Source organism: Hyperolius riggenbachi, chromosome 9 (genome assembly GCF_040937935.1).
Source record: "Hyperolius riggenbachi isolate aHypRig1 chromosome 9, aHypRig1.pri, whole genome shotgun sequence".
NCBI lineage: Eukaryota > Metazoa > Chordata > Amphibia > Anura > Hyperoliidae > Hyperolius > Hyperolius riggenbachi.
The window spans coordinates 10,627,131-10,651,994 of NC_090654.1; the positions used below are offsets into that span (position 1 = coordinate 10,627,131).

Sequence of the window (24,864 nt, forward strand, 5' to 3'; positions counted from 1 at the left end):
ACCTTCAGCTGCAGATGCCACCCAAAGGAAACCAACACATACCAGAGACAGTCCCGGCCAGGACCACTGCGTGACTGCATGGAGGGTGTATGTCCCCCCCCCCCCCCCTTAAGCTTGTGTGTGTCCTCCAGGCACTTCTGTGTCCTCCAACATACCATAAACACACCAGCAGGTTAACTGCTAATACTATGACTAATAAAGTAAGATAATAATATGGTGGGACATCAGACTATGGCTATGGTAGGATTAGATTGTGAGCTCCTCTGAGGACAGTCAGTGACACGACTATGTACTCTGTAATGTGCTGCAGAAGATGGCAGTGCTATATAAATACATAATAATAATATGGTAGGACATTAGACTATGACTATGGCAGGCTTAGATTGTGAGCTCCTCTGAGGACAGTCAGTGACATGACTATGTACTCTGTAATGTGCTGCAGAAGATGTCAGTGCTATATAATACATAATAATAATATGGTAGGACATTAGACTATGACTATGGTAGGATTAGAGTGTGAGCCCCTCTGAGGACAGTCAGTGACATGACTATGTACTCTGTAATGTGCTGCAGGAGATGTCAGTGCTATATAAATACATAATAATAACATGGTAGGACATTAGACTATGACTATGGTAGGATTAGAGTGTGAGCTCCTCTGAGGACAGTCAGTGACATGACTATGTACTCTGTAATGTGCTGCCGAAGACGTCAGTGCTATATAAATACATAATAATAATATGGTAGGACATTAGACTATGACTATGGTAGGATTACAGTGTGAGCTCCTCTGAGGACAGTCAGTGACATGACTATGTACTCTGTAATGTGCTGCAGAAGATGTCAGTGCTATATAAATACATAATAATAATATAGTAGGACATAAGACTATGACTATGGTAGGATTAGAGTGTGAGCTCCTCTGAGGACAGTCAGTGACATGACTATGTACTCTGTAATGTGCTGGAGAAGATGGCAGTGCTATATAAATACATAATAATAATATGGTAGGACATTAGACTATGACTATGGTAGGATTATACAGTGAGCTTCTCTGAGGACAGTCAGTGACATGACTATGTACTCTGTAATGTGCTGGAGAAGATGTCAGCTCCTCTGAGGACAGTCAGTGACATGGCTATGTACTCTGTAAAGTGCTGCAGAAGATGTCAGCGCCACGCTACAGAAATCTCATTAATATTATAAATGCAAAAGTTTGGATGTTTGTTACTCGATCACGCAACAATGGCTGAACGTATTTGAGTGAAAATTGGCACACACATAGTACATTACCTGGAATAACTTATAGCATACTTTTTATCCTCATAGCCAAAAAGTGGGCGGAGACAAATACAAATTTCACTGGGAAAATATAAACTGTAGCTATTCTTACACTGTTAATGGCAGGGTTCTCAAACTTTGCACAGTTGGCCACTGGGTGACTGGGATTAATATTCAGAAAAGCGTGTGGAGCCTACAAAAGCCAATCAATAGATTTTCAAGGGAAATATTTCATTGCTGCCATTCTTGCACTGTTAATGGCACAAGCCTCAAACCTGCTATAGTTGGTCATTGGGTGACTGGGGTTCAAATTCAGAAAAGGGGGTGGAGCCACAAACAGCCAGTCAGATTTGTTTCATTTCAATGCAAATTATTAAGGTAGCCCCTAATGAGTTGCTAGGCAACGAAACACATAGGACGGAGCCACAGAGTGACGTCAGACACAGGATGCAGGCTGGTGGATCAGCTTAGAGTACCAGCGGTGTCTGTGAATTACATACACAGCGGTGATACATGAGGCAGAGCGGGGCATAATGCCGGCCATAAGGATTTTGACTTTTCCTCAGCCGACTTGTACACTTGCTGATTTATGTTTTTTAACCTTTTTTTTAACTTTTTACTAAAATTAAACAGAGTTACACTATTGGAAGCCTTCCATTTTTTATCTTTTCATGCACCACCTGCAGCCCTAACAGGACGTACGAGAGGTGACCACTATATCACTCTACCACCTGCCCATACCGGAAGGGGGCGATTGCCTGGAAGGCGACTGGGGGCCATACACCCCGAATGCTCTGAATGGTCATTGAGACCCCAACATCCGGTGAGTGGTTTCCTGAAGGGGGGAAGGTTTGATGAATGTATCTATATCAAGAAGCGCAACATTATAACTTCATTATTCTGCACTACTGGCCATAACCCAGAGACTGTGTTGCAGCACTTGAACCCTGAATTAATTCCGTATTTTTCGGACTATAAGACGCCCCTAACCATAAGACGCACCGAGGTTTAGAGGACATAAACCAGGGGGAAAAATATATTTACTAAATCTGGTGGATCCATGATGAAGGGCCATCTTGTGGATTATGCCACCTTAGTACCTCTTGTGTCTCCCTGTATCCTTCTCTGTCCCCCTTGTGTCCCCATGTGTCCCCTTTTGTCCTCCTGTCCCCACATGTGTCTGCCTCTGTCCCACTTGTGTCCCCCTCTCTATGCCCCTTTGTGTCCTCTGTTCGTCCCCCTGTGATCTCCTCTGCATGGGCACAGTACAGGGAGTCCCCGACATTGCGGTGGGTTGGAGGTTGGTATTGGCAGGCATTCACAAGTCAGGAACTCCCTGCATTTGGACTATAAGATGCAGTGACTTTTTCACACCAGTTTTGAGGGGAAACAGGTAAGTTTTATAGTCCAAAAAGTACAGTAACTGCATTTATTGGGACGTTTTGTGTGTTTTTTTACACATTCAGAGCGAGCGCAGATTTTCCGTTTTGTTTATGCAAATTATTGATGCCAAAGATCGCAAAGCTCACAAACTTGGTCATTGAGTGGTTGTGTGTTAGATTTAGAAAAGTGGGCGGAGCCAACACCAGCCAAATACATACCTGGGCAACGCTGCCGCCGGGTCATCAGCTAGTTGAAAATATATTGGCATAATTAAGTGCACTGTCACAGGGCAGACCGTCCCATCATGGGGCAGAGGGATCCAACTACGCAGCTTGTCACGGAGCGACCCATGACAGGGCTCAGGGACGTCGCTTGCCCCAAAGATCAGTGGCACGTGCCCCGGATATATTCTGGGGTGCCCCGGATATCCCCCAGGCAGAGTCAGCTGCTGTGCCTCAATGGTGGGCATGCTGGGAGCTGTGGTACATCAATCGGGGGTATGCTGGGTGCTTTGGTGCCTCTGTGTGGGCATACTGGATGCTCTGGTGCCATGTTGGGTGCTGTGATGCCTTTATGGGGTCATGCAGGGAACTGTGGTATGTAATTTTGGCTCCACCCATGACCACACCTACATTATGGTGCATGGCCACACCCATTTTTTTGGCTGGTGTGCCCAAAAGTGCCCTGAATCTCTTAGGCTCCTAGCAACGCCCCTGGGCTAAAGGTGGGCATACATCAGGGGATTTGGTGGCCAATCGACCATCCAATTCCAATTATTATAATAGAATTGGATGAACATTGTTGTCGCCAAGTGCATGCCTGATCAACAATGCGACCGATTACGGTTCTGAAAATGGTCGCACGCTGCTTGCCATCGTGGTCGGTCAGGTGTGTGGCGGTATTGGTGAGCGATATTGGGACAAGCAACAAAATTCCCGGTGCTGTTCCCCTAGTGCATAAATGTATATGTATGTGCATTTACTCATTACCTGTCCTGTGTCGCAAGGTCTGTCCGTCTTCCGAATCCACCGCTCTCCGTTACACTTCCCATACACGCTGGGGCGCTTGTGACGTCACACATGCGTCACCCCAACTGGCGTATATTAGGGAAGAGCGCGGGTTCAGAAGAAGGAGGGGCACCGCAACACAAGACAGGTAAAGTACACATGCACACACATATACATTTATACACTAGGGAGCAGCGGTGAGGCGGCGAATGCGGTGGGCTGGCCTGATTCCGGAGAGATGCCATGCTGAAATTGATCAGGAACCACCCTGCGGTGTACGGGCAGCAGACAGAGATCTCTCTGATCAGATTTGATCATAGGTTTTGTCTCTTGGTCGAATCTGCCCATCATCACTAGGTGTTTGGCTACCTTAACCTTTTGGGGACCGCTGTTGTAAATCCTACGCCACCCTTGTGGCCACCTAACGGTGCAGGATTTACGCCGACTGCCGTTTCCACTCCCGATGCGATCGTGCGCACCTAAGAAGGGAGATTAAGCTGTCATATGACAGCTGACATATCCCCTCAGTGATCAGACGCCATCGCGTATGGCTCCTGATCACGTGATCAGTATGTTAATCGGCAAATCGTAGTGATCCGTTACTGATGCGGTGGTGGGGGGGGGGGGGGTAAAGAAGAGGATCCACTAACTTTCCTGCTGTCCCCCCAGGGATTGGTCCTCCCCTCTGCTCTGGCCGGCATCCCCGCTTGCTCTGACATCAGTGCCGGGTCCCGGGTTGATGATGTCATCAAGCCGCGAACCGGAACTGAGCGGCAGTATGAGTGGGGATGCCAGGCGGAGCGGAGGGGTGCACTGCAGCTCATCGCTGGAGCCTGGGAGGTGAGTGAAGGCTGCTGGTTAAAGGGGGGACACACAGCCCAGCTACCAAAAGTGGGGATCCGGTTGCTTGACCTCCCCCAATTGCGCCCCTGCATGCAAATTCGTCCTTAAGGGGGGTTAGGGAACCGGTCCCCAATAGGTTAAAGGTAACACTAATATAACAATTAGCTGAACGATCATTTACAAAGATTCTTTGCATGAACGATCAGAAATTACTGTGTGGGACCACTAATGGATAAAAGTCTCCTAACCGATCCCATCAGATTGAATGGATAGATCCGAAAATTGGATCAATTTCACTAATCTGCTCGGATTGGTTAGATTTTTTTTTCTTTAGTGGTCCCAAACAATCATATCCGATCATTCATGCAAAGAATCGTTTGTAAATGGTCATTTTGCAAACTGTATAGTCAATGGCCATCTTAAGTGTCTGGTCACATGGCAGAGCAACCAATCACAGGGCAGAGAAATATGTCACATGGTGCAGCTATCCGTCACAGGGCTGAGAGATCCGTCACAGACAGAGCAGCCAATCACAGGGCTGAGAGACCCGTCACATGGTGCAGCTAGCCGTCACAAGGCTGAGAGATCCGTCACATGGCAGAGCAGCCAATCACAGGGCTGAGAGATATGTTACATGACAGAGCAGCCAATCACAGGGCTGAGAGATATGTTACATGGCAGAGCAGCCAATCACAAGACTAAGAGACCTGTCACATGGCAGAGCAGCCAATCACAGTGCTGAGAGATCCGTTACATGGCAGAGCAGCCAATCACAGGGCTAGGAGACCCGTCACATTGCAGAGCAGCCAATCACAAGACTGAGAGACCCGTCAAATGGTGCAGCTAGCTGTCACAGGGCTGAGAGAGATAGGGCACATGCTGCAGCTGACTGTCACAGATGTGAGAATGTCACAGCAGAGGAGGTAATTACAAGTTACAATGATGGGGAAGTAACACAGAGAGCAGGAAGCAGAGGAAATCGCAGAACAAGAAGAGGAACAAGTGCTACGCTGAGCATATTAACAGATGACAGATCAGCTGTATGAAGTGTGTGGGGGTGAGAGCTCACACTGAGCATTACTGGGGAGAACCACACAGACAAGCCCAGAGAATCATGCCTCTCAGAGGATGACTTTGTTACTCTGTGCCTACACTACTAATAAGCTGTTACTCTGTGCCTGTACTGATAGTAAACTAGCTGCAGTGTGTGCTGATCTCTGCTGTCTTCAGTATGTACAGTATAAGCTGTTACTCTGTGCCTGTACTGATAGTAAACTAGCTGCAGGGTGTGCTGATCTCTGCTGTCTTCAGTATGTACAGTATAAGCTGTTACTCTGTGCCTGTACTGATAGTAAATCAGCTGCAGTGTGTGCTGATCTCTGCTACCTCCAGTATGTACAGTATAAGCTGTTACTCTGTGCCTGTACTGATAGTGAACTAGCTGCAGTGTGTGCTGATCTCTGCTTCTCACTAGCATTTTTTGAACGATTTCTGAGCAATCGTTTCAGTTGCTACAGCAGCCAAATTGTGATCGCTCAGTGAAATCGCAGCACTTCCTTGATTTAGCAGATGGTGGACACTTTGTGGGGGCCGCAGAGCACCCATAACAAGTCCAAGCCCTTATTCCTAACTGACTGCAGATTTCACACATATTGTATACCGCTAGGAAACTGGCCAATCGCATGCACATCCTGCTGAGTTTAATCGGCCCAATATCCAGCTGCATACAATTTGCATGACATTTACATGCCTTTAGGAATTAATTGCATCTCATTAGCCCCCTGTGCTGATTACTTTGTATGTGTTGGGGCCGGTGCACACCTAAAAGCATTAGCGTAATTGCTCAGCACTTTTAAAAGTGATTTTTCTAAGCGATTCTAGGCATGTGCCTAGCAGTTTTCTAGGTATGCCTAGCGCTTTGTGGAGAGTTTCGGTGTAGAGAATTTTATTTTTTTGTACAGTAGAGCTGCATGCGTACAGGTTTTGTTAAAAAAATGCTTGGAGAATCGCTCTGATCTAGCGCTCTTTAGAGCGATTTTCCACTTATCCTATACTTAACATTGAGGCTGAATCACCTCCGAAATGCTGCAGGACCCGCGTTTGTGTTTCTCTAAAAATCCCATCGCTCGGGTGGGATCCATCCCATTAAAATACATTAGCCAAGCGCTTTTCAAAGCGATAGCATTTTGAAATGTGCTCAAGAATGCATTGGGAATTTTTTACGCTTTTTTGCAACTTCTGCCGATTGCTGTGCGTTGAGCGTTTTTGGTAAGCGTTTTTGTAAGCTTTTTTGGGGCGTTTTGCAACTTTTAAGTGTCCTAGGCCTTATTTTTAAAGGGGAAAGGACCCATAAATCCCGGGAACACTTCACATTTACATTGACAGGGAAAAAAACGCCCATGAAATCGCTGGGAAAAGCGCTTTTTCTAGCGCTTTGCGCTTTTCCTATACCTCCCATTATCTTAAAATCGCTCAGAAAATGGTCCATACAGCGCTTTACAGATCGGAAAGCGAATGGAACGCCCCAGTCTGAACTAGTGCATAGGAAAGAATAGTGTAGAGCGATTTTGAAAAATCACCAGCGCTTAAAAAAAAACCAAAAAGTTCCTCTAGTTTGAACGGGCCCTTACAACGTTTTTACTTCATTACAAGGAAGTCTCACTTCTGTTGAGGAAAACTCAGTCCTGTCAGTTCAGCTTTATAAGATTTTATGGCAACCTTTACTTCAGCGATAGAGGCGCCTGCGTCCCACACAGTCATTATAAATGTACTTGTTTTTAATGGACCCATATAACAGCCCATAAAACGCGTTGTCACCTTAGCAAATTTGAGTCGGAAGTAATATTAAAAAAAAAAAAAACATACTCACCTAAGGAGAGGGGAGGCTCTGGGACCTATCGAGCCTTCCCATTCCTCTCACGGTCCCCGCGTTCCAGCGCTAGCTCCCTCGATAGCAGTCTACGACCCATGGTAAAAAAAGTCATATCAATCAAAAAACTCAAAAAACAGTGGCGCAACCCCCATGTATTTTATGACAATGTTATAACTAATTCACTTTTCAATATGTTCTTCTGTTTCCGAAGTCTCATTTGTGAGCTTCCACCATTAAACCTGACCAGAGCGGACCTCGGTGTAAAGAAAGAGAAGATACCGGTAAAGTGTCCTCCTCACCTGGTTCCCCGTTTCCCATGATGAGCTGCTCCTCTCTCTGCGCTTTGGTGGGCGACTGCTGCGGTGTCACCAGATATCTGGCCGTATCTCTGCTCTCCATAACAGTCTCTTCTGGGGTCACTTCTTCTGGCTCTCAGGAGACAATTTAGATCACCAAACACTATCTGTGCTTCTCTCCCCCACCCACAGGCTGGGCAACTCTTTCCTGGCTTGGCATTACTCAAACTCTTCGGCCTATTCGATTCTGACAGTTCCAGATGGTGCTTTATCCATGTAACAGGTTCTTCTCCAACCATCAGATGGTCCTCATCCCAAACCCTCCAGTTTCTTTCACTGTAAACCAATGTAGCCCATCTTCCATTCCCGTCCCACAGACTCTGTACAGATGATGCACAGACCAGGACGGATCTTCATCTGCAGCTGTGTGTAAATATATCTGCACAGAAGTCCACGAATGGAAGAAGTAAGATCCTGGAACAGGAAGGGGACGGCTGCGGTCAGTGTTTTGCTAAGCTGAAATCACACTTCCTAACCCTGCTTGCTGGTATCACCTTGAAAATGTAGAAATACATTGTCGCGTTACAGACAACGGTGACATTGCGAGGCACGACTCTCTCTCTACTTCCTGTTTATCAATTTTTTTGTGGTTTATTGAGACAGCTTATCTCTGTCTAACTCCCTATTAACTCTTTCTTCTTTGCATCTTATTTTATTTCATCTCCCCCACCCTTCGTTTCAAGTTCCTCTTTCTGCAACCACAAGTTCTCTGAAGAAGAGGCTTCTCACACGTCAGTCATGTTGGGGACAGATGTGCTTTCAGATGAGGAAAGGGTGGTGCAATGGGACCAGGAAGGGGTTAATCATATACTGGTTACAAAAATGGTTTTTGAGGTACTTTTCCTGGACTGAGACTAGCAGAGCTGTCATAACATGGTGGGGGCTGTCCGAGGGGCTTTAGAGGTCACGGTTTCTCCAGCTAAAATATGTTTCTACCGAAAAGATGTGACGCGCAATTTTTAATGTTCCAGCTGGTATCACAAAATGTTCTCCTCGTTTTCGACTCAGAGGAAAGAAATGTTGACTTTAGCATTGCTAGTCCTGAAGATCAGTGGCACGTGCCCCGAATGTCCCCCCAGGAAGAGTCAGGCAGCAGGCGGCAGTACTTATCTCTGGCCGTCAGGGCTGGTTTTAGCAACAATGGGGCCCCAGGGCAAAAAAAACCTGGGGGGCCCCCCCAACAGATACCCCGGAAAAAAAATCGGCATTAAAGGACCTTTTTTGCAGATGGTATAGTCAGGGTGTGAAGCCCCAAGCGGTCGGAGTTCCACATGCTGGCTATCCCAGCCTGCATGGGGGACAAGGGGTTAAAAAGTTTCAGGAGGGGGCTGCACATAATTAAAAAAAAAATCCCACAATTACTCTAAACATAATTTTTTGGGGGGAAAATAGGAAAAAATGCCGGGGATCTTCATACAGCCATATTGCAGCTGTATAGCGATCCCTGGCCAAAGCGCTGCGGACGTTTTGTTTCCAGGGGGTCCACGTATGTATGAACCCCCTGGAAACCCCGTCAGGAAATTCATAGCTCTTTCTTTTGATGCATGTAAAATGACACTACCGTTAGGTTTGCTACTAAAAGTGACATTTACCGCATTTAAAAGTATACTTTTTTCCTTCGAAACTTTAAAATCGATTTTCTCAAAAACTAAGATCTTTTTGAAAAATGTTTTTTTCCTCTTGTAGCCACCGGGGGCCCCTACAGGCTCTGGGGCCCTGGGGCAATTGCCTCCTTTGCCTCTATGGTAGCGCCGACCCTGCTGGCCGCTTGGTCTCCAGATCCTGCAGACATCGCTTATGGGCTTCTCCCCCTAGTGTCTGAGAAGGAATCAGATGCTGGAGTTCCTAGCGTCTGATTCTCGGATGCTAGGGGGAGCATCGCCAGCTACAGAGGATGTCTCTAGACTTGGAGAGTAGATGGAGGAGATGAGTAGTTCCTCCCGCTGTGTTATCTGCTGGGGGGGGGGGGGGGGGTTCAGGGGGAAGAACAGTGACGACACACACAATGATGCATGCTCCCTATGGAGGCTCCACAGCTTCCAGCATGTCACTAGAACACCCAGCACGCCCCGTAGAGGCACCACAGCACCCAGCATGCCCCATAGAGGCACCACAGCACCCAGTATGCCCCATAGAGGCACCACAGCACCCAGCATGCCTCATAGAGGCACCACAGCACCCAGCATGCCCCATAGAGGCACCACAGCACCCAGCATGCCTCATAGAGGCACTACAGCACCCAGTATGTCCCATAGAGGCACCACAGCACCCAGCATGCCTCATAGAGGCACTACAGCACCCAGTATGCCCCATAGAGGCACCACAGCACCCAGCATGCCTCATAGAGGCACTACAGCACCCAGTATGTCCCATAGAGGCACCACAGCACCCAGCATGCCTCATAGAGGCACTACAGCACCCAGTATGTCCCATAGAGGCACCACAGCACCCAGCATGCCTCATAGAGGCACTACAGCACCCAGTATGCCCCATAGAGGCACCACAGCACCCAGCATGCCTCATAGAGGCACTACAGCACCCAGTATGTCCCATAGAGGCACCAAAGCACCCAGCATGCCTCATAGAGGCACTACAGCACCCAGTATGTCCCATAGAGGCACCACAGCACCCAGCATGCCTCATAGAGGCACTACAGCACCCAGTATGCCCCATAGAGGCACCACAGCACCCAGCATGCCTCATAGAGGCACTACAGCACCCAGTATGTCCCATAGAGGCACCACAGCACCCAGCATGCCTCATAGAGGCACTACAGCACCCAGTATGTCCCATAGAGGCACCACAGCACCCAGCATGCCTCATAGAGGCACTACAGCACCCAGTATGCCCCATAGAGGCACCACAGCACCCAGCATGCCTCATAGAGGCACCACAGCACCCAGCATGCCTCATAGAGGCACTACAGCACCCAGTATGTCCCATAGAGGCACCACAGCACCCAGCATGCCTCATAGAGGCACTACAGCACCCAGTATGTCCCATAGAGGCACCACAGCACCCAGCATGCCTCATAGATGCACTACAGCACCCAGTATGCCCCATAGAGGCACCACAGCACCCAGCATGCCTCATAGAGACACTACAGCACCCAGTATGTCCCATAGAGGCACCAAAGCACCCAGCATGGCACCACAGCACCCAGAATGGCGCCACACAGCACCCACCGTGCATTTTTTGTATTAATGGAGAGGGGGGAGGGCTTCATCCAACATTTTGCTGGGCAGACCTACTTAGACAACTGTTAAGTTCATGTAACCACACCCACATTCTGGTGCATGGCCACACCCATTTTCGGCTGGAGTGCCCAAAAGTGCCCCCGATAGACTGACCATACGTCCCGGATTGCCTGGGACAGGTCCCGGATTCGGGGTCCCCTGTCCCAGGCTGGCTTGGGTCCCGGGAAACGTCCCACATTTAGATGCAGGACGTCCCGGCTGCGGGAGTATGTGATGTCAATGTCCCGCCCCCCGCCGCCCTGCTGCTACTGCTCCCCTCCCTCCGTCTTCTGCCTGCATTGGCTAAGGATTCCCAGCGCTGTCTGGACCCGCCCCCCGCCCTGATGCTACTGCTCCCTCCCTCCCTCCCTCCCTCCCTGTCTTCTGCCTCCATTGGCTAAGGATTCTGTCGAGCAGGGCTACGGCAAGATGGCTGCCGAAGCCCTGTACTGGGGACTGTCTCCAGTACAGGGCTTCGGGCGCCATCTTGCCGTAGCCCTGTCAGCGCGGGAGGCGAGCAGGAGGAAGGTGGTCCCGGGAGCAGCACGCCAGAGGCCGGAGACTTCTGCCAGGTGAGTAAATGCTTTCTTTTCCAGGTGAAATGTTTGCCCGCATTGCGTTTCTTTTCCGGTGAAATGTTTGCCCACATTGCGTTAATTTTCCGGTGAAATGCTTGCCCGCATTGCGTTTATTTTCTGGTGAAATGTTTGCCCGCATTGCGTTTATTTTGTACTGTCATGTTGCCCGCATTGCGCTTATTTTGTACTGACTTGTTGCCCGCATTGCGTTTATTTTGTACTGACATGTTGCCCGCATTGCATTTATTTTATACTGACATGTTGCCCGCATTGCGTTTATTTTGTGCTGACATGTTGTCCATTGCTTTTATTTTCTGGTGTCCAGGGTAACTGTTACTGCATTTATTATTTAATGGTCATAGATGGCTATGTTTGCTGCTTTGTGGTTACGGTATACTATTAGCATCACACAGTTTCTGCACACCCATGATGCAAAGTCTTGTTTGTCCACATCATGGCGTAAACACTGCTTTCTTATGCCTCGCTGTTACATCATTATGTTAGCTCCGCCCATACAATATCATGGCCACGCCCATTTTTCGCCGCAGCAGACACCCCCCCCGGGTCTTCATCGCTGCGCGCTCCTCAGTCCTCCCCGCTTTTCGCCGCGGCGCACTGCGCGCGCCCCCCCCCCGCGACCCCTCCCCGTCCCAGGTTGGACCCACAAAAATCTGGTCACTCTAGCCCCCGATCTCTTAGGATTCTAGCCAACACCCCTGGCTGCCAACTTTCAATAACATTTCCGAAATTCGTTACTTCTATTTCATGCTCCCCAAATAGCTGCTACCATGGTGGACCTACAAGCCACCTCGGCATCCTTAGTAAGGAGTTCTTGGTCATTAGGTGTAGTGGTTAGCACTCTCTTGCCTTGCAGCGCTGGCTCCTCGTTTCAAGTCTCAGCCAGGGCACTATCTGTACAGAGTTTGAATGTTCTTACTGTGCCTGTGTGGGTTTCCTCCGGGCACTCCGGTTTCCTCTCACATCCAAGAAACTAATAGCTAAGCCAATTGGCTTCCCCCTAAATTGGCCCTAGAAATGATGTATACAAAACACAATATAGACAGAAGACTATGGTAGGATTAGATTGTGAGCCCCTCTGAGGGACAGTTAGTGACATGACTATGTACTCTGTAAAGTGCTGCAGAAGGTGTCAGTGCCATATAAATACATAATAATAATATGGTAGGACATTAGAGTATGACTATGGTAGGATTAGAGTGTGAGCTCCTCTGAGGACAGTCAGTGACATGACTATGTACTCTGTAAAGTGCTGCAGAAGATGTCAGTGCTATATAAATACATAATAATAATATGGTAGGGCATTAGACTATGACTATGGCAGGCTTAGATTGTGAGCTCCTCTGAGGACAGTCAGTGACATGACTATGTACTCTGTAAAGTGCTGCAGAAGATGTCAGTGCTATATAAATACATAATAATAATATGGTAGGACATTAGACTATGACTATGGTGGGATTAGAGTGTGAGCTCCTCTGAGGGACAGTTAGTGACATGAGTATGTACTCTGTAATGTGCTGCAGAAGATGTTGACGCTATATAAATAATAATAATAATAATAATAATAATAATCTCCACCCTTAGACATTCTAGGATATGGGCGGAGGTGGATGCAGGTATAGTTATCAAAATTATGGAAGATGGAGACTGATTTGTAAAAAAAAGGTGGATAAAAATAAATGAAATATTAAAAAAACCAAATAAATAATTAAAAGGGAGTGTAGATTATGGCTTACGTCTGAAATTGAAGTCTCGCCAGCTGATAGGCCACAGAGACTGTATTTGTGTGCTCTTGAATAGATAACTGGCTTCCTGGACAGATACCACTTCCTCAAGTTATGAAAAGTTCCAAAACCTGATCTACTACAAGGTGCGATGTCTGCTTGGGAGGCAGCAAACGCTTACACTCTGATTTTAACTATGTTATTTCTTTTTGAGGCGTTGCTTACGGATGACTCTTCTTCTGTATACATTTGTCAGGAGGTGGACACATTATTAAACTTTTATGTATCTTATTATAAGAGTGCGGCGGGAAGCAGGAAATTTGGGCGCATGAGGCAGGTGGACAAAAAGGGCGCCGCCATTCACTCCTATAATAAATATCGTTTAATCGGCGCCCAACAGGAAAAAAGGGCGCCGGAGAAAAATAACGTTTTAAAAGCGGCGCCCGGAGACTTTTAATGTTTTATAACTGCTTCTCATGATTACACGTTATTTAATGATTTATAATTTTCTAAACATTATTTTTAAACGAAAAACAGTGCAATATTTTTTAAAACATTATTTATAAATGAAAAATTGTAAAAAATTTTCTTTTTTAAATCATTATTTTTAAACGAAAAACCGCACAATATTTTTTAAAACATTATTAATGCTTATCACAGGGGGTCTTAGGTTTAGGCACCATCAGGGGGGTCTTAGGTTTAGGCACCAACAGGGGGGTCTTAGGTTTAGGCACCACCAGGGGGGTCTTAGGTTTAGGCACCACCAGGGGGGTCTTAGGTTTAGGCACCACCAGGGGGGTCTTAGGTTTAGGCACCAACAGGGGGGTCTTAGGTTTAGGCACCACCAGGGGGGTCTTAGGTTTAGGCACCACCAGGGGGGTCTTAGGTTTAGGCACCACCAGGGGGGTCTTAGGTTTAGGCACCACCAGGGGGGTCTTAGGTTTAGGCACCAACAGGGGGGTCTTAGGTTTAGGCACCAAGAGGGGGGTCTTAGGTTTAGGCACCAAGAGGGGGGTCTTAGGTTTAGGCACCAACAGGGGGGTCTTAGGTTTAGGCACCAACAGGGGGGTCTTAGGTTTAGGCACCAACAGGGGGGTCTTAGGTTTAGGCACCAACAGGGGGGTCTAGGGGTTAGGGGTAGGTACAGGGAGGGTTACTTAGTATTTTTTTTTTAAACGTTATACGTTTCACTTTTTAAACGGAAGATTAACGTTTTTATAATTGTCGATTTCATACACATTATTTAATGATTTATAACTTTATAAAACATTATTTTTAAACGAAATATAGCACAATTTATTTTTTAAACGTTATTCATGCTTATCGTTTAAAACCGTGCGCCCTTTTTTCCCGGCGCCCTTTTTTAACGTACGCGTGCGGTGGCCTATCATGTCAGGAGTTACCTGGTGGCAGCCTTTACATGATACCTACAGTGGGTTGCAAAAGTATTCGGCCCCCTTGAAGTTTTCCACATTTTGTCACATTACTGCCACAAACATGAATCAATTTTATTGGAATTCCACATGAAAGACCAATACAAAGTGGTGTACATGTGAGAAGTGGAACGGAAATCATACATGATTCCAAACATTTTTTACAAATAAATAGCTGCAAAGTGGGGTGTGCGTAATTATTCGGCCCCCTTTGATCTGAGTGCAGTCAGTTGCCTACAGACATTGCCTGATGAGTGCTAATGACTAAATAGAGTGCACCTGTGTGTAATCTAATGTCAGTACAAATACAGCTGCTCTGTGAGGGCCTCAGAGGTTGTCTAAGAGAATATTGGGAGCAACAACACCGTGAAGTCCAAAGAACACCAGACAGGTCAGGGATAAAGTTATTGAGAAATGTAAAGCAGGCTTAGGCTACAAAAAAGATTTCCAAAGCCTTGAACATCCCACGGAGCACTGTTCAAGCGATCATTCAGAAATGGAAGGAGTATGGCACAACTGTACACCTACCAAGATAAGGCTGCCCACCTAAACTTACAGGCCAAACAAGGAGAGCGCTGACAACTATTAGTCATGCACTGTACAAAGTTGGCCTTTATGGAAGAGTCGCAAGAAGAAAGGCATTGTTAACAGAAAGCATAAGAAGTCCCGTTTGCAGTTTGCCACAAGCCATGTGGGGGACACAGCAACCATGTGGAAGAAGGTGCTCTGGTCAGATGAGACCAAAATTGAACTTTTTGACAAAAATGCAAAACGGTATGTGTGGCAGAAAATTAACACTGCACATCACTCTGAACACACCATCCCCACTGTCAAATATGGTGGTGGCAGCATCATGCTCGGGGGGTGCTTCTCTTCAGCAGGGACAGGGAAGCTGGTCAAAGTTGATGGGAAGATGGAAGGAGCCAAATACAGGGCAAACTTGGAAGAAAACCTCTTGGAGTCTGCAAAAGACTTTGGACTGGGGCAGAGGTTCACCTTCCAGCAGGGCAATGACCCTAAACATAAAGCCAAGGCAACAATGGAATGGTTTAAAACAAAACATATCTATGTGTTTGAATGGCCCAGTCAAAGTCCAGATCTAAATCCAATTGAGAATCTGTGGCAAGATCTGAAAACTGCTGTTCACAAACGCTGTCCATCTAATCTGACTGAGCTGGAGCTGTTTTGCAAAGAAGAATGGGCAAGGATTTCAGTCTCTAGATGTGCAAAGCTGGTAGAGACATACCCTAAAAGACTGGCAGTTGTAATTGCAGCAAAAGGTGGTTCTACAAAGTATTGACTCAGGGGGCTGAATAATTACGCACACCCCACTTTGCAGTTATTTATTTGTAAAAAATGTTTGGAATCATGTATGATTTTCGTTCCACTTCTCATGTGTACACCACTTTGTGTTGGTCTTTCATGTGGAATTCCAATAAAATTGATTCATGTTTGTGGCAGTAATGTGACAAAATGTGGAAAACTTCTAGGGGGCCGAATACTTTTGCAACCCACTGTATGTGAAAGAGACCTGAGCGGATCAGCAGGTGTTGTGCACATGGGAAGTGTGGCCAGTGGCTGCAGAAAATCAGGAGATGGCGATTATGGCTTTGGGGGTTCAGTGATTGCCTCTTTCTCTGTGGGTATAATAAGTCTCAGCAAAAAATTGGCAGTCGCTCAGTCAGGCTGAGAACCATCATATGAGGAGCTCACAAGGCTGGATAAATACACAGCGCTAAATGTAAAGGGTCCAACAGCAGTGGCATAGCTAAGGAGCTGTGGGCCGCGATGCAAGTTTTACAACGGGGCCCCCCAAGCACTCTATACATAACAATTGATACGGCGCACCAAAATCTGCCAATGGCAACTACATTGTACTGGAAGGGGATGGGGAACTTCTTGTTAATGATTACCACTATTCAAAGTATCTATAGAAGTGATTATTATGAGCACAGGACCAATAAAGAGCTAATACTGCAGTTGAGGGAAGGCCCCTTGGGGCCCTCTGGCCCAAGGGCCCTGATGCGGTCGCAACCTCTGCAACCCCTATTGCTATGCCCCTGGGTCCAGGGCTCAAAACTCACAGATAGCCAGCAGCCAATACAACATCCCAAAATAAACGAGAGTGTTGGTGCTACATTTCCAACAGGCATTTGGATTGACCCCTCTGCCGGCTTTCCAACATTTTAGCATACCCAACTGTTATAGATTTATTTAATAGTCAGAGTTTTCTGCATAAACCAAGTGGTTGTACTTTAGTGTTAGGCCATAAATTCCTCGGATCAGTGAATAATGGCGCACAGCGCCTATGCATAAGAATGGCGCCGCATTAAAAAGATACGCTTATCGCTATTTATCGTTAGTACTGCATAATAATGGCGCACAGGGAAAAAAGAAGAAAAACGGCACTCACTAACGTTATTTATCAATAGTGGCACACACTAACGTTATTTATCAATAGTGCCATTCATTTCTCAAACAGCAGACGTTATTGCCCACAGTAACGTTATTTATCAATAGCGCCCTACATAAGCCAAACTGCAGTCGTTATTTAACTGCAAAATGGTGAATGGATTTAATGTACCACTGTAAGGTTAGGGTTAGGCATCACTGGGGGGGTCTTAGGGTTAGGCACCATCAGGGGGGTCTTAGGGTTAGGCACCATCAGGGAGGTCTTAGGGTTAGGCACCACCAGGAGAGTGGTTAAAGTTAGGCACCACCAGGGGGGTGGTTAGGGTTAGGCAGCACCAGGGGGGTGGTTAGGGTTAGACACCACCAGGGGGGGGGGGTTTAGGGGTTAGGGATAGGTACAGAAAGGGTTCTGTGTGTTAACGCTAAATAACGATAAGGCTTTAACGCTAAATAACAATAAGGCTTTAACGTTAAATAGCGATAAGCGGCAAACGGATTAGCGGCAACACTGTGCGCCATTATTCACAGGCGCCATTTTCAGATGGATGCAAATTCCTGCTGGATATATATACATTATGGTGACAAGGGGATTCGAGTAGACAGCTGATTCCCCAAGGACCAAGGTGACACTGGAGAAGATGACCAGAGATCTGTGTTTGGTAATGCTCTGTGTTCTGTATTTTTAGCTGTCACGTAAGCTTTGGGCACTAAAGTGTATAAAAGCTGTGATTGTGTTCTGTTAAAGTAGTAAAACACTTTAAGACACTTGTGTGTATGTGTCACTGTGTTCTACTCCGGGCCTGAACACATATCTTATTTGTACTACAAAGCACTTAGTATTGAATGTATTGAGATAGACTCTAAATCTGGCCATACACTGGCCCGATTTGCCGCCGATTCGACAGCAGATTCGATCACTGGGATCGAATCTGCTGCCAATCATTCGCGCTAAACGCACCCGCCGATCCGATTTCCTCCCGAAATCGGATCGGTCCGTTGATCGCGCCGCGCGGGTTACTTCCGTCGATCGCCCGCGGGTAGGAAGCGCGTCGCCAGCGGCGGCCGATCCGATACAGTTATACATTACCTGACGCTGGCTCCCGGGCATCTTCTCCGTGTCTTCTCCGCGCTGCACCGCTCTTGCTTCCATCCCAGCGTACATTAACTTCCTGTGTCACTCCAGTGACCAGGAAGTTCAAATAGAGGGCGCTCTATTTGAACTTCCTGGTCACGGAGTGACACAGTGTACGCTGGGATGTGGTGCGGGGTGCAGCGCGAAGAGGACCTGGAGCCAGCTTCAGGTAATATATACGGGGGGGGGGGGGGGGGGGAGAGAGACAGGCGGCAGCGGCGGCTCCACAGATTGTGATCGGTTTCAGGCTGAAATCGATTCACAATCTGTTTGCAGTAAAGGCAGCCATACGATCCCTCTCTGATCAGATTCGATCAGATAGGGATCTGTCAGCTGGTCGATCTAATGGCAAATCGACCAGTGTATGGCTACGTTTACACCGACAAAATAGCATACAAATGCTACTGAGCATGTGCAAAATCATGCACTGGCATCAAGGCCAATCTCCTAGAGGGGTCCCTAGGCTAACGGCGGATGCATCTGAATCCTAAACATACAATGAGTGTATCCATGATTGGATACATGTCTGAAATAGGATAAAAAAATCTGAGGTCCCTTTCACACTGGTGCATTTTCATTGCGCTGCATTACAGTCTCAGGGTGACACTAAAGCAATTAAAGTCCATCAGACATTTCATACTAGATGCGGTACGATGCGCCGGAAGAATGCAATTTAAAGAGGAGCTGTAAGCCATCATATCTAAGGAAAAAAACCACATATATAAGTAGATAAATACTTGCTCTACTTACATAACAGATGTATTGTACTGTCTACATTTTGATCATTTTAGTTTTTTTTATAGTAAAAAAGAGAAAATCCTTCTTAGGTATGTGTTATGTTAGGTTTCTTCTATTTGCAGACACACATGGTAGATTATAACTGAGAGGATTTAATCATGCTTATCACACAAGCCTGTGTCCTTTACACATACACAGGGAGGAACCAATAAGTTGTACAAAACTGAGTCCTTAATAACAGTAGTGAGACATCTAGTGACTAAACTGCAATACTACATATTGCTACATCCTTTCTTTTTTAACTGACAAAAGGTAAACACAACACAGTATATGTATATGTAGAAAATTCAACCAAAACTCTAGCTATACTGATCTGTCTAGAGAGTTTGTACATTAAACATAATCATTCATATGAGCTGGTTTTCTAGTTGTTCTGCCTGCTCGTGTTACATAAGGTGCCTGTCCATGTTCTTGTGCTGATACAGGCAGACTAATGTCTACTGCAGTCTCTCTGCCAACTGCAGTCTCTCTCCGCTCTTGTCCTTGTGTTGCTCTTGTTGCTTCTGTATCTGCAGATGTAGATGGATAAGTGTAATTGTCCCAATCTGGCTCACTTGGCCTCATCCTGAATCTTTCCTCAGTCTTTCTTAAATGCCTACGATTTCTTCTCAGTTTTCTTCCTTCTTCTGTTATACGCTGACCATACATCCCGCATTACCCGGGACGCGCCCCGCCTTCGGGGGGCGCTGTCCCAGGCTGCATGAGGTCCCGGGATACGTCCCGCTTTTAGCCGCGGGACGTCCCAGCAGTGTTGCCAACTCATCCCTTTAATTACTGACACATCTAAGTTATACAGTTTCAGGGGCTATTTTCAACATAATCAGTGCCTTAACTGCATCTACCTAGCCACAAAACCTGTATAATTCATATGTGTCAGTAATTAAAGGGATGAGTTGGCAACACTGCGTCCCGGCCTCGTAGGGTTGCCAGGTCGGCTGATGGAATAAACCGGACAGGGGGTGGAGTTAGGGGTGGAGTTAGGGGCGGAGTCAGAAGCGCACTTTTATGTAGAGTGGGGCTAAGCAATGGGCTTTTTAAAAAAAAAAATTATAGTATTTATATCGCACTGACATCTTCTGCAGCACATTACAGAGTACATAGCCATGTCACTAACTGTCCTCACCAGTAGTACTGGTCCAGTGCACATAAGAGACAGTTTTTCACCAGTAACTGCACATAAGAGACAGCTTTTCACCAGTAAATGCACATTATAAGAGACACCTTTTCGCCAGTAAATGCACATAATAAGAGACAGCTTTTCCCCAGTAAATGCACAAGAGACAGCTTTTCACCAGTAAATGCACATAATAAGACACAGCTTTTCACCAGTAAATGCACATAATAAGAGACAGCTTTTCACCAGTAAATGCACAAAAGAGACAGCTTTTCACCACTAAATGCACATAATGACAAACAGCCAGTGTTCCCAGTATATGTAGCCAGGGATATATGTGCCCAGTATATGTAGCCAGGGGGTATATATGTCCCAGTATATGTAGGCAGGGGTGTAAATGTCCCAGTATATGTAGGCAGGGGTGTAAATGTCCCAGTATACGTAGGCAGGGGTATATATGTCCCAGTATATGTAGCCAGGGGGTATATGTGCCCAGAATAGGTAGCCAGGGGGTATATGTGCCCAGAATAGGTAGCCAGGGGCTATATGTGCCCAGAATAGGTAGCCAGGGGCTATATGTGCCCAGAATAGGTAGCCAGGGGCTATATGTGCCCGGAATAGGTAGCCAGGGGGTATATGTGCCCGGAATAGGTAGCCAGGGGGTATATGTGCCCGGAATAGGTAGCCAGGGGGTATATGTGCCCGGAATAGGTAGCCAGGGGCTATATGTGCCCAGAATAGGTAGCCAGGGGCTATATGTGCCCAGAATAGGTAGCCAGGGGCTATATGTGCCCAGAATAGGTAGCCAGGGGGTATATGTGCCCGGAATAGGTAGCCAGGGGCTATATGTGCCCAGAATAGGTAGCCAGGGGCTATATGTGCCCGGAATAGGTAGCCAGGGGGTATATGTGCCCGGAATAGGTAGCCAGGGGGTATATGTGCCCGGAATAGGTAGCCAGGGGGTATATGTGCCCGGAATAGGTAGCCAGGGGCTATATGTGCCCAGAATAGGTAGCCAGGGGCTATATGTGCCCAGAATAGGTAGCCAGGGGGGGGTATATGTGCCCGGAATAGGTAGCCAGGGGGGGTGGACAGCCGGCAGCGGCGGCTCCACAGATTGTGATCGGTTTCAGGCTGAAATCGATTCACAATCTGTTTGCAGTAAAGGCAGCCATACGATCCCTCTCTGATCAGATTCGATCAGATAGGGATCTGTCAGCTGGTCGATCTAATGGCAAATCGACCAGTGTATGGCTACGTTTACACCGACAAAATAGCATACAAATGCTACTGAGCATGTGCAAAATCATGCACCGGCATCAAGGCCAATCTCCTAGAGGGGTCCCTAGGCTAACGGCGGATGCATCTGAATCCTAAACATACAATGAGTGTATCCATGATTGGATACATGTCTGAAACAGGATAAAAAATCTGAGGTCCCTTTCACACTGGTGCATTTTCATTGCTGCATTACACACTTTTAACGCAGGGTGACACTAAAGCAATTAAAGTCCATCAGACATTTCATACTAGATGCGGTACGATGCGCCGGAAGAATGCAATTTAAAGAGGAGCTGTAAGCCATCATATCTAAGGAAAAAAAACACATATATAAGTAGATAAATACTTGCTCTACTTACATAACAGATGTATTGTACTGTCCACATTTTGATCATTTTAGTTTTTTTTAATAGTAAAAAAAAAGAGAAAATCCTTCTTAGGTATGTGTTATGTTAGGTTTCTTCTATATGCAGACACACATGGTAGATTATAACTGAGAGGCTTTAATCATGCTTATCACACAAGCCTGTGTCCTTTACACATACACAGGGAGGAACCAACAAGTTGTACAAAACTGAGTCCTTAATAACAGTAGTGAGACATCTAGTGGCTAAACTGCAATACTACATATTGCTACATCCTTCTCTTTTAACTGACAAAAGGTAAACACAACACAGTATATGTATATGTAGAAAATTCAACCAAAACTCTAGCTATACTGATCTGTCTAGAGAGTTTGTACATTAAACATAATCATTCATATGAGCTGGTTTTCTAGTTGTTCTGCCTGCTCGTGTTACATAAGGTGCCTGTCCATGTTCTTGTGCTGATACAGGCAGACTAATGTCTACTGCAGTCTCTCTGCCAACTGCAGTCTCTCTCCGCTCTTGTCCTTGTGTTGCTCTTGTTGCTTCTGTATCTGCAGATGTAGATGGATAAGTGTAATTGTCCCAATCTGGCTCACTTGGCCTCATCCTGAATCTTTCCTCAGTCTTTCTTAAATGCCTACGATTTCTTCTCAGTTTTCCTCCTTCTTCTGTTATACGCTGACCATACGTCCCGCATTACCCGGGACGCGCCCCGCCTTCGGGGGGCGCTGTCCCAGGCTGCATGAGGTCCCGGGATACGTCCCGCTTTTAGCCGCGGGACGTCCCGGCAGTGTTGCCAACTCATCCCTTTAATTACTGACACATCTAAGTTATACAGTTTCAGGGGTTATTTTCAACATAATCAGTGCCTTAACTGCATCTACCTAGCCACAAAACCTCTATAATTCATATGTGTCAGTAATTAAAGGGATGAGTTGGCAACACTGCGTCCCGGCCTCGGGACTCTGGCCACCATACTGAATGAACTGGACGCAGTGTCTCATGGGGCTCGATTCACCAAGCGGTGCTAACCCAGTTATCACGCCTAAAGGACTTTAGGCGTGATGACCTCTTCACCACTGAGTTAGCACCGTTTTTGCCTGCACTTCGCGCGAAGTTATCGCGCGTAAAGTTTTGCGCGCGCACCCGCACAGGCGCGCGCGCAAAGTCCCATAGGGTTTAATGGGCGCATCGCGCGAAGTGCGGGGCGCTTCGCGCGCACGCACGCGGGAACGCGCGCAAAACTTTACGCGCGGAAACTTCGCGCGAAGCCCTTCTTATCATGCCTAAAGTGACTTTAGGCGTGAAGAGGGCCTTTTCACCACGGTGCTAACACTTTGCACCGCTTAGTAAATCGAGCCCATAGACTTCCATTAAGCTTTGATAAAGGCGTCCGGGACCGCAGAAACGCGTCAGCTGGAGGGATATAGCGTGTGAGCAGGGCCATCAGGTGCTGCAGACCAGAAGACCCAACGCTTGCAAACATGCTAGAAGGGTGACGTCACCATCCATACCCGGAAGCGTACCACCGGCGTCTAGGCAGACCCGGAAGGACTCTTGTCACACTGCACGGCTCTCACGCTATCAGGGAGCACTTGCGCTGGAACTAGAGCACTGCAACCAGGGGAAGATACGCACCTGGATTGCGGACAAGGACACTTGGAGCCCTGCACAGGAGGACACCAGCCACTATACACCTGGACAGCTGCAGGAGCGTGAGTACCCCAGTTGATCGGGGAAGAGATCCGTTCATCAAGTTTGTGATTCATCATTATTTACATCCGGCGGCATCGCCGCAAGCGCAATTCAGGCGCAACCACTAGGAGTACTCTAAACTCAGTCTCTACTACTAGAATATCCATCATTCATCTGCACCCCCCGCTGTTTTCGGACAATTTGTTCCTAGAATTCTTTAACAACTTTTTCCCCCTTTTTTTGTTTTGTTTTGATAGCACATTTTTGTGCATAACAGCATCGGGTGGCTCAGGAGTGAATGGGGGTTGAATGTTGTATGTTGACTGAATATTGCATTCTTTGTCACAGAAATTATGGTGAATACTCCCAATGTGGTGTGAACTTTTACAACTTTCACAACAACCAAGTTAGCTGTATGCAATATATGCATTTGAATTACGTACTATGCGATTTTATATATTTCGTACTTTTTAATAGTGATCTTTTTTTGATTGAATATTAATCCTAAACATACGCAGGATATGTGCATGCAATATATGCACTCTAGCTATATGCGGTGCAACCTTTTATAGATTTTAAATTCTGCATTTTTAGCATTTGACATTGTGCTTTGCAATTTATTCTGAATGTATACAAGCCATAACAATCTATTAAAGCTTATATTTTCCAATTACTACTCTCAGCGCTGTTCATACCTATAAAGACTCCATTTATAACACAACTGTATGCAATATATGCATTTGAATTACATGCTATGCGATTTTATATATTTTTTTGTACTTTTAAATAGGGATTTTTTTGATTGAGTATTAATCCTAAACTCACGCAGGGTATGTGTATGCAATATATGCACTCTAGCTATATGCTGTGAGACTTTTTACAGATTTTAAATTCAGTATTTTTAGCATATGACCTTGTGCTTTGAAACCTATCCTGAATATATACAGGCCATGACAATCTATTAAAGTTTATATTATCCAACTACTACTCTCAGCGCTCTTCATACCTATATAGACTCCATTTATAACACCAGAGGTGGTTGGGAACCTCTGGCCAGTGAACAGCAGCGGGTGAAAAGATACACGTTATCCCCATCTGTACTCCCATATCACCTAAGCGCCTCTCCACCTTTCTAAAGCAGCGTCTCATAGACGCTGTGCCCGTTCATTCCCTGCAGCCCTGCTCCAGCAGCCTGCATTGTCCTCCGGCAGGCAGAGCAGGGCTACGGGAAGATGGCGTCCGGAGGCGGAGCCCATTACTGGAGACTTTGGGCTCGATTCACCAAGCGGTGCAAAGTGTTAGCACCGTGGTGAAAAGGCCCTTATCACGCCTA

General features: G+C 46.6%; 1 protein-coding gene across 1 annotated transcript in view; it reads right to left on the minus strand.

The window, feature by feature from the left end:
• The window catches only part of LOC137533681 (cytohesin-4-like), an 84,313-nt gene extending 76,060 nt beyond the window's left edge, over window positions 1-8,253 (minus strand). Inside the window, exon 1 of the mRNA XM_068255020.1 lies at window positions 7,686-8,253. Within this exon, the coding sequence (XP_068111121.1) occupies window positions 7,686-7,785 (100 nt within the window). The 5' untranslated portion in view covers window positions 7,786-8,253. The remainder of the gene's footprint in view (window positions 1-7,685) is intronic.
• Between the last annotated feature and the right edge of the window lie 16,611 nt (window positions 8,254-24,864).